This window comes from Diorhabda carinulata, chromosome 6 (assembly GCF_026250575.1).
Source record: "Diorhabda carinulata isolate Delta chromosome 6, icDioCari1.1, whole genome shotgun sequence".
Taxonomy (NCBI): Eukaryota; Metazoa; Arthropoda; class Insecta; order Coleoptera; family Chrysomelidae; genus Diorhabda; species Diorhabda carinulata.
Genome location: NC_079465.1, coordinates 17,271,947 through 17,291,330, shown reverse-complemented (window position 1 = coordinate 17,291,330; position 19,384 = coordinate 17,271,947). Strand labels below are relative to the sequence as shown.

At 33.0% G+C, this 19,384-nt stretch overlaps 1 protein-coding gene across 1 annotated transcript in view; it reads right to left on the bottom strand.

Annotated features, from left to right (window-relative positions):
* LOC130895716 (muscle-specific protein 300 kDa-like) overlaps nt 1-18,491 on the bottom strand; it is a 66,020-nt gene extending 47,529 nt beyond the window's left edge. Inside the window, exons 1-3 of the mRNA XM_057803210.1 lie at nt 18,255-18,491; nt 11,578-11,751; nt 519-10,286 (exon numbers count right to left, since the gene is read on the bottom strand). Of these exons, the coding sequence (XP_057659193.1) occupies nt 519-9,851 (9,333 nt within the window). The 5' untranslated portion in view covers nt 9,852-10,286; nt 11,578-11,751; nt 18,255-18,491. The remainder of the gene's footprint in view (nt 1-518; nt 10,287-11,577; nt 11,752-18,254) is intronic.
* Between the last annotated feature and the right edge of the window lie 893 nt (nt 18,492-19,384).

The window sequence follows — 19,384 nt, the reverse complement described above, 5'->3', positions numbered from 1 at the left end:
ATTATTTTCTATGCCTCCCGCCTTAAACGAAGTAACGTATTCAACTGTATTCTAATGTAACATCATTCTTATTATTGAAATTGCACAAAATTTCATAATCTATACCGATATTTACCTCCAATCGTTGATTAGGACTAGAAACTGAATATATACATGGCAGTTAACTTAGCAGACTTTATTCTTACGTTTAAAAGTAATTGATTCAAAAATCCGGTATAAAAAAAATAATAATGACTGGAAATTACTGAGTGAGGGCGCTTAATTTAGTTACTTATTTTGGCTAAAAAGAAATATTTTGATCAAAATAAATTATTAAGAACAAAAATAAATCAATTTCAAGGAAATGTTCAAGTTTGAAAAGGATCTGTGTTGTTTAAGTACCTCATATTCAAATCTACATTTTGTCGCGAGATTGCGTATTCACTCACGAACAATTATATCAAAAGCTGAGGTAACTAACGTCTTATAAGCCTCAAAAACTTCCAGTAGTGAAAAATTATTACATAACAAGCACTTACCTCTAATCTTTCGGTTGCTTTTCTCAGCCTTTCATAATCCACAGTTCCTTGTACAGTCAGAAGTTCAACCATAAAGTCGGCTTCTTGTACACTTTGTTGTACTAACTCCAACTGTCTTTCGAAGCGCTTCCATAATGCCAACCGACTTCGGAGTAACGCTAAGATTTGTCCGCATCGTTTTTCTAGAGCTGTGTGGTCATCTTGTAGTTTAGAGATGTCTCTTTCGACGGTGAGTGGTGATACGGTGACTTTTAATCTGGTTGGTAAAGTATGGAGAAGTTGACGGATAGCCATTAAATCTTGCCAAAGAGTGACGAGTTCTTCGCCAATCTCGTAGCAGTCGGAAACTGCTTTTTCAACGGACTCACTTCCAAGTTTTTCTGCACTTTCGCAGAGATCTAACCCCTTACTAACATCCGCATGTTTTTTCCTAGCTCTTTCAATACTCTTTTGTATAGCTTGTAGTCGTTCTTTGATTAATGTTCCACCTTCTAATTCTTCTGCTATGATTACTTCTAGTTTTTTGGATAAGGAGAGGAGATAGCCAACTTTCTCTGACTCGCTAGCGGAGAGTAAGCCTAATCTACTCAATTCGTTTTGTATGGTTTCGATTCTCACAGCCATAATTTGAAGTCTTTCTACGTATAGACTTAATTCTTCTTCAGTTTTTATTATACCTTTAAGATTGTCTACGTCAACATTAAGATCTTGGAGTTCTTGTTCTAAAAATACGAGTTTTTCGTTAACAGGAATATCTGGAGCAGATATAGTATCTAATATGGAAGCTTCTAACTCTGCGATCTTTTTAGACACCTTCTGCCATAGCGCGTTTAATTCTGAGTTATTAGCTCGTTGATACATTTCATCGCTAATGGGTACAATTTGCAGAGATTTGTCTAATGCATTTCCTGCGTTCAATCTGGCTAAATTGTGAACTTCATGTTGTGCCTTAAGTTCCCAGAAACGTCTTAAGTGACCTCTTGGACCTGAAGGTACTTCTATTTGTTTCAGTTCTATTTCAGCTTCTTTTAGCCAATATTCCACTTTATCGCTAAGCATGTTGTAAGTTTTCCAACTATCTTTAAAAGCCAAAAGCCGTTCAAGATTGTTCTTAACATCTTCTTGTAGTTTTTGAATTATATCTAGAGATTCTACGTAAGCTTGTTCTAATTCTGTACAATGAACAAGTTCTTGCAGTTTTTGAGCTACACAATTGAGGTGGGTGAGTTTGGCATGATGATAATCTATATCAGCAGCCAATGAGTTATGGAGATCTATGTATCGTTCGTAATCTGTAGATGTAACGTTATTAAGTTCAGGAACTCTTTGTTGTGCTACTTGTAACCACCTCAATTCGTCTCTGGTACTTTGTTCTAAGACCGTCCATCTAGACGCAGCTAAAGACATTTGTTGAAACCGACCAGTCGATTTATCTAAAATTACACTAGCTCTTTCGTAAAGGTTTTGGTGCAGTTTTGAATGTATTGCTCGTGTTTCGGAATCTAAATTCTCTTCCAGAGATTCTAGAATTGCTCTACAATGACTCAAATTAACGAAAAATTTGCGATGATTTTGCATTTCGTCTTCTAGATGTTCTAAATTGCGAACTGATATCGAGCTCTCAACTAAAGCTTCAGCAATGATAATAATTTGACTGAATTCTTTGAGAGTTTGTTCGTATTCGTCAGCTAAAGATAAAAATTGGTAAGTTTTTTCTCTTTCGATACCTATTTGTTGTTCAATTTGTTTGGCTAATTCATTATTAAGAAGTACTTCCTTAGGTATTTCTTTAGTAGGGAAATCTCGCATCAATCCTTTAGCTTCTGTCATAAGAGGAACTATTTTACTCAGATACGACCTATTACTGTTTTCAAATTTGTCTAATTCATTTAATTTTGTCTGTGGAGCCGCATCAGAATATTTCAATTCACTCAATTGTCTTTGTAATTTTCTAATTTGTTGGTTTATATTAGTTACTTCTTCCACGAAATCGTTCCATCTTTTCAAATCTTCAGCAGCGATTTGTTCATTCTCTTCAGTAACTTCCTCGATAACTTTAACTTGTTGTTGAAGAGATTCAATGTAACTCTTTATTCTTTGGCGTTCATCTTCATTGTAAATATCATCGGTTTGTCGTATTACTGATTGAAGTTGATCTACTTTATTTTCTATTTTGGTTATTTCTTGTTTGAGTTCACTAAATTCTTGTACTCTAGCTTCGGATGGACCTTCTAATGTCTGTTGTCTATGAACGTAAATTCTGTATTCGATTGTTTCCAACCAGGTTGTTATGGTTTCTACAGTAGTGATTACAGTTTGTTGAATAATTACCACGTCTTTTCTTTCAACAGCTTCTTGTAACAAATTTAGATTCTTCTGAATGTTATCATTTCGTTGTTGAATCGTTTCGTCGGTGATAATTTCGTTCAAAGTAGCTAAGTGAAGTACGTTACTGAGGTGTGTAGACTTTTTAGCATTCTGCAAATTCTTTACTCTTTCCAATGCTTGTGTTTGATTCCATTTAATTGTTAATTCGTTTAAAGGAACTGAGGTCAATTGGATTTCAGCTTGTATCAGCGATGCTGATACGTCTTGAGGTTTTTGCCAAGTTGAAATTTGATAATTTGGAGGGGATAATGGGCCTGAATCAGATGCTGGTGTTAAAGGAGTGTCTGCAATAATAATCGACGATTGCACTTCTTCTATGGTGACCGGTTTTTTCATTTTATCTTTAGTTTTAGTAGCAATTGGTTTATTTTTCAGTTTTTCTTGATAGATTTCATCAACGGTTGCAATATTATTATCGTCAGAAGAAGGCATCTCTTCAGCGATTTGATTTTTAACTTCTTGATCAGTTGAGATATTTTCTTGATCGGTATCTCCAATTTTTTCAATTGTTTTTACTTCTTGTTCATGTGATAGGGGTACGGGTTTATCATTAATCAAAATTGTACCGTCATCTTTAAAAGTATTACCTTTTTCAAATTCTATAAATTCGATTGTTGCTGATACACATGGTGAAGATGCTACAACGTTCGATTTAACCAATATTGTAGTATCTAAAGGTTCTTCATGTTCTAAAGGAAGTTCTTTTTCTTTAAGTTCAGTTTGAATAGAATCGACAGTAAAGGATGCAACATGCTGGGGAACGTCGATATGAGATTTGACAGTATATGTGTCCTTTGTTATAATTTCAACTGTAGATGGTGATTCCAATTCCTGAGGAACACTTAAATTCATATCAATACTTGTCTGTTGTGTTAAGTCGGACGATGTTGATTCTTTAGGTCTAGTATATTTACTTTTGACATGAGTCTGATCTAAATCTGTAAACACTCTAGAAACAACCTCTGTTGCTACTGATTTAGGCTTAGTCTCAGTTTCATCTATTGTTTCCTGTGTACCTCTAATTTCTGTATACCTTACGGGGGAAGGAGTTCTAGATCTTCTAGTAACATCTGCATATGATATAGGTGCTAGAGTTTCTTCTACAGTATTTTGTCGTTTGAATTCGGAAAACAAATCTTTCTCAATGCCAGTAATTTTTTCTTGAGTTTTGAATTGTTTACGTTTCTTTCGGTATCTCTTTCCAGAAGAATCTGCATCTCTCTCGGAATCTAAAAATGAAGTTATTGCAGAATGTTTGTCTATTTCATATACATCAACTTGAGCTTTATATTCGTCATCAGATCCCGATGAATGTTTTACAATATTGGGAGAAATAATACTTGGACTATCGATACCTTGTTCTTGGATCTTCTCTTCCACATTTATGGGTTCATTAGCTACAACGTTCTTCTCAATAACTTTATGAGATGATGCCTGTAATGTTAAGTCGGACGTTGTTGATTTTTTAGGTGTAGTCGGCATAATATTTTTCTTATCCTTATCCAAATTCGTTGATATTTCAGTGACAACACCCGTTGCTATAGATTGAGAGTAAGCAAGTTGAGTTTCATCAACTGATTCTTCTTGTTTATCAACAGTTTTTGTAACTATAGTTTCTCCTCGTACAGGCGAAGGAGTTCTTGATCTTCTAGTAACATCTGCATAAGATATAGGTGCTAAACTTCCTTCTACAGTATTTTGTCGTTTAAATTCAGAGAATAAATCTTTCTCAATACCAGTCTTTTTTTCCTGACGTTTCGTTTTGGAGTTTTTATGAGTCTTTCTATGTCTCTTCTCAGAGGAATCTTTATTTCTTTCGGAATCTAAGAATGTTGTTATTATAGAATGTTGATCTATTGGTTTTCCGTCAATATTGATTTGAACGTCAATTTCCCCTTCAGATCCCGATGATTGTTTAACTTGTACCATATCAGATGAAATAGAACTCGAGCTTTTTATGTCTTGTTGTATTTTCTCTTCGCTAACTGCTGGTTCAATAGTTAAAACCTTATGTTCGATAATTTCATCAGCTGATTCTGAATTTTCTGATGGAACAATAACTGAAGCCTTAACATGAATTTCGTATTGTTCGGAAGTACTTGTCGTGGGTGTAAGGCTTGATGTAATTATTTCATCACTTTCTTGATTCAATATTGAACTTGTTTGAGACATAGTTTCTGTAGTTTGTATTGTAGTTATTGGTTTATACGAAGTAGATTTTGCAGACGACTCAGGAGACGTTTGAATACCGAATTCAGTTAGTTTAGGCTGAACTATTTGTGGAGCAGATGGTTCTAATGAAGTTTGTATACAAGATTCAGTAAGTTCAATATGCTCGACACATTCATGTGGTAATTCTGGACATGTCTGTAGACCAAAGTCACTTATTTCTGGTTGTATTTGAGTAGCAGTCTCTGTCGATAAAATTGGTTCGGGTGATTTAGTTTGGGCGGATTCTTCGCGATTTTCTACATTTGTTTGCATAGCTGAATCACTCTTGTCAATTAATTCAGTTAAAAAAGTTTGTTCTATTGGTACAGGAGTATCGGTTTGAACAAATTCTTCAGTTATTTCTATTTTTTCAGGTGTAATAGTTTGTGTTGATATTTCAGTTATTTCTGTCGCAAATTTTTCTTCGGGCGACTGAGTTTTTGGTGAGGTTTGGGTAATTGTTTCGATTGTTGTTATATAAACTTGTGTAGAATCTTCTTTAATATCAGGTTTGATTTCAATTTTGTTTTCTTCAATACTAGTTTGAGCATAGCTATCACTAATTTCCTTCCGGATTTCAGGAGAAGTCTGTACTGAAATTTGCTCCGTTGCGGATTTCGTAATAGTGACATCGGCCATTTCCCGTTCAACATTAAGAAATTCAGCATTTACATCAATTGGAGATGTTTGAGATATAGTTTCTTGAGTAATGATAGCTTCAACAACTGGAACAGTTGTTACTATTTTAGAACTTATTTCAATTGGTGATTTACTAGCAGGTCTACTTATTACACTTTCTTCAACAACTTTAACAGTGCCAGGATCTGTAAGAGTAGATATTGTATGATAAGAGTCGTCTTGTGATATTATCTCATCTCGTGCTTCGAATTTTATTGGTTCTTCGGATACTAACTCTGGTTCACTTTCTTCTTCATGTTTCCTTTTATTTTTCTTCCGTTTTTTTGTCTTCTTTGGCTGTTCCGATTCATTTTTATTATCAACTTTTTTAACTGGTTCGTCATCACTGAATTGTATTGAATTATCAGTATAAGATTCATGTATTGATATGGGAACATTAGATTCTTCGGATTCTTTGGTTTTAATTTTCTGCTTCTTCTTTTTCTTTCGACGCTTTTTCTTTTCTTGTTCGTCTTCGTCAGCTAGACTTTCTTCGAGAGTTTTATCTGCTTCATAACCAGTTTCTTTACCTTTACAACTATCTTCTGATTCACTAACCGAGCCAAATATGTCTTGTGTTGGTTTTGGACTCTCTTCTGATTTGATAGAATCATCTGGAATCGATAATGCCACAGATTCTGCCAAAGAAGTTATAACGGACTGTTGCTTTTCATCATCCACATCTTGACTCAATTGTTCTATTTCTTCTTCAACTGCTACCGCCTCTTTGGCAACAATTATGGTATCACATTTTTCTTCTTCTGAAGTCGGCGTTCCATTCTTTTTATGTTTCTTTTTCTTCTTACTTTTTCTACCTCCGTGATCAATATCGCTTGGAAGTGATGGTTCAGTTTGCTCCAGTTCTAGTTTCGGTTCGGTTGAAGTTACTTCAGTGATTTCCGTTTTTTCGATTGTCATTTTTGGTAACTGAACATGGACATCTTTCTGAAGAATGTCGGAAGGCTCAGTAGCGTCAGTAGTTTCTTCAATTCTCATTGATAGGCTTACTTTAGGAGTAGTAATAGACGTATCCTCATATTTTTCTTCTAAAGAAAGAATAATGTCTACTTCTTTGGAGGGTAATTTCTGATTACTGGATGCTACAATTGCAATAGGTTCTACTAGATCACCTGATCCTGCCGATTCGATAACTGTTGTTTCGACTGTCAATTCTTTTTCAGGTGCAGTTAACAATTCTGGAGCTTCCTTACTTGATACAATTTCGTGTGATTCTAATTCAGTGGTGATGATTGGTTCTTCTTCTTTGCGTATAGAATTTTCTAGGCTAAATTGTTTTTCTACTTCGATAAACTTTGCGTTACAATCTATTGCTTTGGCGACTTTTGACGAAACTTCCTGTGGCATTTCTACTATGGTAATTTCAGGTTTTATTTCTTTGAGTGATAAATTGATTTCAACATTACCAGGGCTCTCTTTAATTGTAGAAGTCATGGTTTCAGTTTCTTGTATTTTAATTTTGTCAAATTTAGGCATCTCTTCTTCGACTATTCCTTCAATTTTCTCGGTGATATCGACAGATTTACTTATCACAGCTACTTCAGGTAAAGGTTCAGAAGATTCCCCTTCGGATTTATCTACATCGATTACAGTGATTTCATCTTCGGGTACTACAGGACTTTGAGTTCTAGGAGTACCAATAGCTTTTTTCGTTTTTGCAAATTCTCTCTTCTTTTTCGATTGTGGAGATTTCTTGACTTCTTCTTTTACTATGGTGTCTGGTAAATGATGCTGCTGTTCCGCTAAGATAAATTGATTTGAGATATGACTTTCGAGTAATCTTGAGTCCAAACATTCTTCATATGGAGGCGCACTTGGGGTACGTAAATTAACTTCAATGATTTCTTTTTCAGATGGAACAGATAACTCTTCAATAGTTACTTTGGTAACCCCAGTATCTTTAGTTGCAGATTTAGGAGAAATAATTTCAGTGATGGCAATAGCACTATGTTCATCTATTTTTATATCAGGTACTATTGGTAACTGTTCAGTTATTGAAGTAACAATATCTTTATGACTTTCTAAAGATTTGGAATCTTCAGTTTCAATTTCAGCCGTTTTAACTGTGATGTCTATCTGATTTTCAATAGAGTTTTCAAGTTCAGTTTTTACCTCAGATACTGGTTCGGTTGACTGTAAATCAGTGCTCCTATCAGTGGTTATAGTGATCTTTCTTTGGTCTGGGCACGCTGTTTCAATAGTTCTCGTGATATTTTCCAGTTCTTGTATAACTGCACTTGTGTGGTGACCAACAGGATATGCAGTTATTTCCGACTTTTCTGTTATTGGACTTTCAATTTGTTTGGTTAGTTGAGGTTCGTCTATAGAAATGGAAATATCATCTTTAATTGATAGAGGTTTCACTGACTCTTCAATAAGAGTCTCTTTGTTGTCTGGCTGGTGTATTGCATCGAAACTAAGTGCTATATCAATTGTTCTACGTTCCAAATCACTATGAACATGCCTTTCATTATCTAAGAAATCGTTCGTTGAAGCATAGAATTTTTCTGGAGAGGATATAACAAATTCAGTGGTTTGTGGTGCAGTTTCAGGCTGAAGTGCAGTGCTTTGGTCTATCACATACCTCTCTTCAGGTTCTTCTGAAGTTTCCAACATAATTGAAGAAGCCTTTTCTGGTACATCAGTTTGGGGTATAAACGTATATGATTCTTCAGGTTTTTTGGCAATCGATTCTTCTGATGTATGTTGTACTACTTCAGTTATTGTAACACCTTCTTCCGTCACTGGTTTGGAAATGACAGTTACATCTTCTGGCAAAGTTGTTAGTGGATTTCCATGTGCATCTATCTTTACTGTGGTAACTTTTTCTGTTACAGTAACATCTGGTTCTTCGACTATGGGTTGCTCTCCAAACTGTTGATTTGTTACAACTTGGCCATTTTCGGTTCTAACTACATTGATGCTTACTCTTGGTATTCCTTCTTCTGTTACCTCTATTTCTTCAGGTTCCTCAATGACTTCTTCTTGTACATGTTCTTTTCCGTCTATAATCACTGTTCGCCGTATAATTCTTCGTGTCTTTCTGATTATTCTTCTAGTAACTTGTTGTACAACAGCTCTTACACTAGAGCTGGAAGTATGTATTTCATTACCATCGAAAACAACTTGTGGGGTCTCGGTTGGTATTAATAGGTTATTGTCATTACTGATGAAAGTGACATCTCCTTCGTGTAGTTTCATTCCTTGTAGTTCTACTTCTTCGGGTTTTGTAGTAGGTCCAGTAAAACTGTAATGCGTCTCCGGTTCCGTTTCATATTCTTGAATATCAACTTCTCCTCCAAGTGCTCCCGATACAACTTTTCCTCCATATTTCTGGCTAGTGACAGTAGCTCTACTATTGTCACCTTTAGCTATAGATGTGGAGCTTTGTTGACCAGTGAGAGTTATTTGAGAGAATGATTGGGAAACGGGAATACCGCCTTCCGTTAGCGTATTTAAAGTGGAGAATTGTTGATTTTGAGAGGATTGTTGGTGTCTGACAACAGTTCTATGCAATTTTTTCATTATTATTCTCTTCGTACCATCAGCGTCTACTATTACTTCTGTAGTTGTTTCATCTGGTTCTACAAATACAGTTTCAAATGCTTGATTAGGTGCAACATTGGTTATGTTCAGTTCTGTCGTTCTTGTTTCGGATTCCGGTCTCTTTCTATAATCTGCTTCCACCAGAAGATTGTCTGGTTCTTCTACTATAGGTTGATGTTCTGTGATAGGTTTAGTAGCAATTCGAATCGTTTCTTGACCTCCTGATGTTTCCTTTGATATCGTTATTGTTTCTTTGGTCTGTACCGGTTCCATTTCACTTGTCGACTGCGACATTGTCTGGATTTGAACGTCGACAGGTTGATTATAAGTTACGGTGAAATCTTTTGTTAATGGTTCTTCTATAGGAGATGACAGGCTTCTTCCTGTTTGAGTTTCGATAGTAGCTACGGGTCTTTGTACTATTTCTTTATATAGAAAATCTTTAGTTACAGTTTTTACATCAGCATGAACAGGAATTTCTTCAATTGGCATTGACGTTGAGTCCAACGTATTTTCAAGCGACAGATCAGGGGTTTGTGGTTTGTCTCTTCGTTCCTTAATATCTTTAAGCAATGTTTTAATTGTTTCTATTCTACAAATAACAATTACTTTAGTTTCTTCGATTATAGTAGTAATTATTTCAAGCCTTTCCAATAAAGTATTCACTAAAGTTTCTAGATCAGAGTAATTTTTGAACTTTTCACAAGCTTTTTTAAGTTCCTCAAGTTTGTTTTCTTTGCTCAAAAGTTCCTTTCTTAAAACTTCGAGGTTATCTATATGTTCCTCAGCTTGAGATTCACTCTCTGGCTTTATTAAATAAGTTTCGATTCTGATTCTTGTAGTTTCAAGCCAACTTTGTATTTCTGTTAATAATTCTTGATACAGAACGATTTCTTCTTTCTTCTTTTGTTGTGTTTCTCGGGCGTCCTAAAACAAAAACAACTTGAAATAAACGCAAGTTGTTGTGAATTTTTTTTGAAATAGTATAACAAGGCTGCTACTTAAGCTTTAAGAATGAAAACAAAAATTTGTAATTAATGCGTTTGAGCCAACTAACAAAGCATTTTTTTCATTTCGATTGAGGTACCTCCAAAACATTCAATTTGAACGCGTCAACCACTTCTTCAGGTGTAGAAAAACGTTGACTGCACAATCATTGGGTGTCAAGCAAGAACTGTACGGCGGATGATCCATCAATTCGATGTTTGGACTGTTCAAAAACTGTTTGAACTGATTTGTGAGAACTCGCATTGTGATGGTGGACAATTTATTCGTATTGATTGGTTTTCCTTATTTTTTCTGGCAAAAAATGCTTGTGTACCATAAGAATTACTCTAATGGGACTGTGGCGAAATGTCTAGTTATTCCAAAAAAAAGCAGGCGACCATTAACTTTGCAGTGCTTCTTGCGCGAATAACTTTTGGTGAGTTTTGGTATGGGTCTTGAAAGACCTTTCTTTTTGAGCGATTGTCAATTTATACTTCATCCAACGAGAAAAAATCTGTTTGACAACCAAATGTTCATGCAATATTGAATGTATGCGAGTGGAACTAATGCTCAAGTATGCCTCAATCTCATGGTATGTCACATGACGATCTTGCAATATTAGTTTACGCACAGAATCAATGTTATCTGGTACAACTTAAACTAACAGCCGATTTTTGACGACCTTTACGAAACTAGCGAAACACAGTGGCTCGAGATGGTTCTTTATCACCAATTTCAAAGCGAGTTGATAGGCACACTGCTGTTGGTTCAAACCACGTTGAAAGTTACAGAAAATCATCGCATGAAAATGTTTCACGATTTAATTTCATTTTTTGACCAAGATGAATATTTCAAGTATCTATAAACTCAAGTAGCATTCTGTGTAGGTTCACGGTAAAATTTGACAGATTTGACATATTCATAGCAGTGTTGCCATATTCTAAAGCTTAAGTGGCAGCTCTCGTATTAGAACAATTGCTTCAAATCAATTTTATTTTGGTTAACAATTAGTCAAACAAAAATACTTCTAAATTGCTTAAAAGATCTTAACTGATAGATCAGTGAAATACTAACATAACCTAGAAATTCACAACAATTATTTATTAAGGAAAACCTACTATCTATTGTTGGCTAGAAGGATGCCAGTACCAAACTATATTTACGCCTACACGTGCTTTGGAAGGAAGAATAGGCTCAAAACTAAAGTATTACATGGTGCGAATTTACGTACCGTAATTACAAGTCTGCCGTGTTCCGCTTGAGATAATAACGTAGCAATCCTTGTACGTATACCAGCCAATTGGGCAGACAGTGCCTGAGTTTCGTAGTCTGCAGTCAAAGAATTAACTTGAACTTCAAGTTTGATTGCTTCAGTTGCATGTTTTTTCAAATTACTTGTAACAGTCTGAAAGTAAAACGGAATATTATTTATACGAAAATAAATGAAGAAATTAACAACAAAGTTAAAAAGTTAAGTGATTGGTTGTATTTATAGGCAAAAAATAGATCACTCGTATGTATGTAACGGAATCTTGAGACTCGATTTTTGAGTAGTTTCAAACGGACTATTAATTTTGATATTTTGATTACGAATAAGTAATAGCAACAATACAATAATTTTACATACAATCCCGTATGTAACGGAAGCTTTTTATGACTTTGAACTATTAGATGTGTTAAAAGTGTTAGAAACTTATCTAAGCTGTGTTAAACTAATTTAATAAATTTACCCTATTGTCTTTGTGAGTATCTTGGGATACTACATTATCAACATTTCATCTATACTAATGTAAGTTACACCAATTTTAGTTGAACTAGGAACATTACACAAATTATTTAATAGAATTTATTGAGCTACGCCTATCATTGAATTTTTTGATAACAGAAGCACGTGGATTCAAGTAGGAATATACCAACAGAGTCATATGGGTTTGAGTATTTACCAACATGAATTAACGTATATATCAACAGAAACACTTGGATTTAAGTCTATATCAATAATAATACATGGATTCAGATATATATCAACAATGTGTGAAAGTTTGGAAAAATTTTTTAAAAATATTAGGAGCAAGTTATTGTGCACTTCTTCTCTTTTATGTTATCCTAACACAAAATGTGATTTTCATTAAAATATTTCCCAAAAAAATCAGATTTTATATTAGGATAACAGAGAAGAGAGGTGCATGGAAATATCAGGAGCAATGATTTTTGTTATTCTGAAAGCAATCAGCATTTGTTATCAGGCTTTTGATTGCACCAAAACATTTTTTTATCCAAAACAAGTTTTTCATCAAGTAACAATAAAAATTAATGTTGAAATAATGATTAATGTGAAATTATAAAGGAAATAATAATTTCTAATGTTTTATTATCAATTCTTGTATACAAAATTTAATATAATTATATTATATTTTTTTGTTGTTAATTTGAACATTCCACTTTTCCCATTTAAATTATAAGTTCCTATGTATTGTAAAAAATGGTTTCTGAATCCATAAAGGTAAGTTTTTCTAAAAGACAGTCTCTAAGACATAATTATCACGGGTAGTTATTATTCAAAAACTTATTTCTTAGAAATTTTCAATGATTGATAGATAGCGCTAGCTACGCACTCAATACTCAATACTCAAGCCTCTTATGATCAATCAGTTATTTAGTTAAAAGTGGGAGGGGGATAACATAATAAACATAATAGCAAAACTTATCAGAAAACATAGTTTGTGACTATATTATTATTTTATTATTATAATATTATAAAAAGAAAAACATGGACCCAGTATATATAATCCGAACCTATCAGCATTTGTTATATTGTTATCAGGCTTTTAATTGCACCAAAAAAATGTTTATAACCAAAACACGTTTTTCATTAAGTAAAATCAGGTAACAATGGAAATTAATGTTGAAATAATGATTAATCATGAAAATGTAAAGGAAATAATAATTTTCAATGTTTCATTATCAATTTTTATATACAAAACCATAAAGGTAAGTTATTTTACAAGGTAGTTTCTAAGAATGAATACGAGTAGTTATTTAAAAAACTATTTTTAACAAATTTCCAATAATTATTGATAGATAGCGCTAGCTAGCTACGCCGTTTGCACTTATACTAGAGTCTAGTTTTTTATTTAAAGGTGGGAGGGGGATAACATAATAAACATAATAGCAAAGCTAGTCAGAAAAAGATAGTTTGTTACACATGGATCACAGTATATATAATCAAAACCTAGTGGATTTGTGTATTTACCATGGACATCGATTTGGGTATTAATAGATATAGAACACATGAATTGGATTATTTACAAAAAGAAACCATATATGTAATACTCCTATGTATATGGACAGTTTAAGCGGGAAAAAATGACCCCAAGCGCGGATCCAGGGGGGGGCCAACGTTGAGTAATTAACTTGATTTTTTGTTTCAAAGTCGATGAACAAATGAGGTTTGAAGTAGTAAAAATTGCGTAAAATTCGTGATTATGCTGTCAAAAACAACGTAATTAACTTATATTTTGTGGGTAAAAAGCTTAAAATGTCTTTGGGGGAGGACTGATACTAATGACCCCCCCTTTGTCCACACCCTGGATTCGCCCTTGAATGACCCACTATTAAGGTGCTGACAATATATTATTTTCTCTCTCGTTCCAGATACCTAGTTCAGGTTAAGTAAGCTTGAGAATACGCAAAACCGAGCTGGAACATCGTTTTCATTCATTCATTCATTTCTTCCTTAGTCTAAACAACTTTCACTTATAGAAACTGTCCATATAGAAGTATTATATATTTAGAAAACACATCGTCTTTGATATAGTTTCATCGTCCTTAGGAATTATCTGGAAAACTCTCTGTAGTAGCAGTAAATTTTTATAGTCACTGTACAATTGTTGTTGTATAGTTTCCACAAAATCAAATTAAATTTCTGCTTCATATATACTCCAAAAAATTTCTACAATATGACAAAGTGAACAACCAGCTTTGAATTCAGTCTCGTTCGTTTAAAGTGTGAATTTGGGATTTTTAAAAAGTTGTCTTCATAAATAAATAAATATACCGGCTTACACTTTTTTTTGTTAATTCCAGTAAATTCATCTGTTAAACAACCAAAATAATTTGGTAGCACATATAGTAACTAAAACTTCGTTGATTCATTGAGGGTTCAGTTTCAGTTTTATTGTCTCAAAGGCATATGAAACATGGATATTCTATAAATCCACACTTGTATACAAGAAGAAAGTTTATAATTGTTAAAACATCATCTATGATGTCCTTTTATTTGTTTCTTTTTTAAAATTAGTGCATTTGTTTCATATAACTACTCCAATAGAAATTGAACATTATTGCTAGATCCATAGATTCTTATTTTGTTTGACAATCAAATTTAGTATTATTAGGTGAAGTATTTCATCAGACTTGGGTCTATCATAAAATTGTTAAGTTATTTTTATGACGGAGACTTATTTATCATCCCTCGTATAGTTGACAATTTTTTTGAAAGAATTTGTCAATTTGCAATTCATATATAGGGGAGATATTTATTTTGTAAGTGAAATTGATGGAAAATATGTTATAGCAATTATAATTAGTTTCCATTCAAGCAAATAGAGTTGACTGTGTGTTTTATAGTTATTTAAAAAATGCAAATTTATAGCAGATATGAATCATATTATTCAGAAGTTCGATTGAGTAATGTAAACATAAGTGATAATTGAAATCAAATCAATAATAATAACAGAAATCAACTGCTTATATTGACATACCAATAGATAAACAATTGATTAGAGTTCTACTTCTTTTCTCATTCTGATAATGTGGACCTTGAACTGTTTGTATCTTATGAATGAGACTAATATTTTTACGAAAAAAATATTCAGGATCATTATTTATTAATATTTCTCATTCTAAAAATAATGATTATGTATTTAGAAGTTGCTAAAAAAGATCGGAAACGTTTATTGTAGTTAAACAATTATTTATTGTTATAAATTACCTATATGATATATTGCTAAACCGGTTTTTTACACCTACAAACTGTGATAAGTGAGGTAAATATTTATAACATGAGAATTATTTAAAGTTAGAATCCAGGAGATTATAGGCAATTTAAATGTATTTTCCGCTGTAAATCATATATATACAAAAGTACAGAAAATACAAAATGCTATTTTATTTACTGAGTGGTAATTTAGGTCACAACTTACACAGATGAAATTTGTAATTAGGGATGGGTATCGGTAGACAAAACATCGATGTTTGTCATCGATGTTTTTTCATTTAATGAACATCGATGGCTGTTAATCATCGGAAGAAAATCATCGATGTTTTGAAACATCAATGTTTACTAAAATAAAAAACAAGGAATAAAAAACAATTAAGATCATATTTTCATGAAAATATGAAAGAAACTTTGTAAATTAACTGATTTTTCTGTTTGTAAATTAACTGATTTTGCGTAATAGCTGATAGGTAAATACAATTATTTTGAATGTGTATTTAGCTGTATTACGTAATTAAAAATCATCTGTGATAATCCTATGAAAACTTTTGTTAAAATTACTTTTACAAAAACAGTTTACCTCCAATCTCTGAAGACGATAATTTTGTTATCGAAAAATGCGTTAGACAGTTAACTGTGAATAACGGTAAAATAAATTCATGGACAAAATTAATGCACCGATTTAATTAATCTGAATATTTACAATATAAACACAAAATAAAACTAAGTGACAGAAATAATAATGAGCACCTACATATTAGTCGAACATAATCTTAATTTTCCTTATTTCAATTTGCTCAAATTAAAAAGAAAAATAATAGAACCAGTGAATAGTAAAAGAGAATAAATGAAAATGGGGGCAAAACTCGCGATATGCTTAATATCAAATGTTCAACAAAAGCTTGCGGTATATTCTATTCTATTCTTCAATAGCGACCTCTATGATTTGGTTGTGATTAGAGACAGTCCCACAGATGTTCTATAGGAATCATATCCGGACTGTTAGGTGGCTACTCTAATAAAGGGATATTGATATCATGTATGCATATTAAATATTAGGCCCAACCAATGGAGCAAAAGGCATTTTGTTTAAGTAATATTGGGTATTCATAAACCTTGTATGTATAGGGACAAATTCCGTACGAGCATCGAATAAAATTCGCCCACAAAACATTTTAGAGCCACTACGAAAAGGCACTTCAGGAGAGATATTACAGCTGACAAACCTTTCTCCTTGTTTTCGCCAGACACGCTCACGTCGACCTGGAGCTTTAAAGCTAACTCTAGTTTCATCGGAGACCAGAACCCGTTTTCAATCATTGATTTAGTCTTGCAAATTTTGATCTCTGAACTGTGTTCTCTTGTAAGCAAGGGTTTTTTGGCTGGTCTTCCGTTGCTTAACTCTACTTCATGTTAAAGTCTTCTAACTGTTCGAGATGATATATCGATATTTCGAACATCTGATAATTTATTTTTTAGCAGATTACCGAGGAGTCTCCTTTTTCTGAAAGCACGTTGTCTCAATTATCATCGATTTCGTTAGTGCAATAACAACTTCTTAACAAACCAGCAACATATCGCATTGAATACTTGATTGAAAACGTCAAAATAATTCAAGGGTCATTACTCCCCTCAATTACAATAATGGCTAATGGTCTTGTACATAAGTATATTCCTTGATATTCGGTTCATAAATATTTTAAGAATTTTCTCATTTATTATATCGAGTTATAGTTGTCAGTTATAAAAATTAATGTCATTTGTTTAAGGAGACTATTATTTGCTTAAAAACTGCTAAATAAAATATGAATTGATAGGATAGGAGATGAAATATTTTATTTTTGAACAGATTCCCCTTTAAAATTTGCACACTTGGTTTAGGGGAAGTTTCCAATTTTTTATAACCGTCCAAGATACAATCATTCCCGTTTCTCTTTGCAATCACCTCTTCATTTGTCTTGTTTTTCAGCCAAATGGTGTATCCAATCGTAATTCAATTATTTTGTTGATTATAACAAAAATTTCATAAAGCCTGGATAAAAAGAACCAGGGCCGGATTAAGATTTATAAGGCCCGGGGGTAAAATAATGACGGGGCCCACTTAAGGAATTCGGAAACCCGAAAAAATAAAAAAAATAATATCAATACGTTAGATTTGTGGTATCAACACATCAAAAAATACAGAATGTTTTCCAAAAGATGGAGCCCTCTTGGACCTGGGGCCCAGGGCTATAGCCCCCTCAAGTCCATAGCTTAATCCGAGCCTGGAAACAACTCTTTCAATTGGAATTTGAGAAATCCTCTTCTGATGACAAATTTTTATTCTTTAAGATAAAGCCTTGGGCTTTCAAGCATTCAACATTATATTATTATATTTAGATTTTAGAATTAGATTAGATTGAAAAATAATTGAGAAATGCCACTAATATCTAGTTGAAACATTTCGAACTAAATTATTACTATTATATTTTTTTGTATACTTTGTTCTTAACTTAATCATCTCCTTAGAATAGAAAATCATTCAGTTGTAATTTTTAGATTTTAGATTTTAGAATATATGACAGCATTAAATTAGACGTCAAAATGTAAATAACTACTTTACATATAATAAATTAAAAATTGAATTCCAAGGAGAGGAAAACAACTAAAAATGTGTATTTTGCCATAGAAATCATCGTTTTCATGGGTTTATAATAAATTTATGTTTCAATGATTAAGGTGAAAAATGAACTCCGTCACCCTGTAAAACTGTTTAAAAATCCAAATTTGACTTAGTGCAAACGCCATAAATAAGGGGGTGTCAATATCATAAATGCTACCTGTATAATTTCTTCAATTAAAATTAAAATTAATTGATAGAGTTGTGGTCAATTATTTAATAATTGTTGAATATGCATACTTTTACTAACCTGGAAAATGAAACAAATATTTTAGATGAAAAAAATTTTGACTACTTTAGTCGGGCACTACACTATGTTCTATTTAAAATACATTTTATACTGTTAAATCTCGCACGTATCGCTAAAACGTTCTCGTTTCGTATTTCGACTTTGCTAATACAGCTTTCGATATATAACTAAACCTTGCCGATTAACCGGTACCGGTTTCTATCTCATGCCGATGCGCGGTATTCTCCAAGTCAAAGAAGGCAACTAGGAGTTACTATTTACAGACTAGTCTAATAGTTTCTAATTGAAAAATTGAGTGACATTTCTATTTTTAAAAATATATTGTCATTAAAAGTCAATAAGTTAATTAAAAATTAACAAGATATTTGAATGGAAAATTCACTCTAAACAAACTAGGAGTTAAAAAAAATGCTGATGAATGAGTCTTAGACATATTTTGAAAGAAGAAAAAATACGAGGGTTGTGTGAAAATTAGACATTTTGTCCATAACCGTTTCTATTTTTCAGTCTGTTATATACTTTTTCCAGTGACGGTTTAATCCTTGCAAATCAGAATTGCCGTCTTTCTATTTAAAATTTTTCTCCTGTGAATGAATTTTCGAATTTAAGAAACACGAAACAATCGATAGGGTCCAGAACTATTGACTACAGTGGATGGTCAATTAATACTAAGAGCAAATAAATAATTTTAGCCATGGAAATCACTGAAGTGTGAGAAGGTGCGTTGTCCTGATGGAAAAGTACTTTTTTTCAAATGCAGTCACTATTTCGTAATTTCTCCCCATACCTTATTAACCAATGATGTGTAATACTTTCCTGTCATTGTTTTACCTTGAACACAATCCCATGACTATTCCGAAAAAACGGTCACCATGACTTATTCGGCTGATAAAGACGCCTCTTGCAATTAACTGTTGAGTGTTTTTATCATTTCAGCAGTGCAGTAGTGAATCCAGTTTCATCTACAGTTACAATAAGGCCTGGAAAATGTTTATTTGGATTCGCTTTTTGTTCGGAATTAGCAATCACAACATCGAACGCGTGGATAGCTTTATTGCTTTATTCTCAATCCGATGTTCGTTAAATACCATCGTTGGTTTTCACAATTTTTAGCCCTCACGAACGCTCTT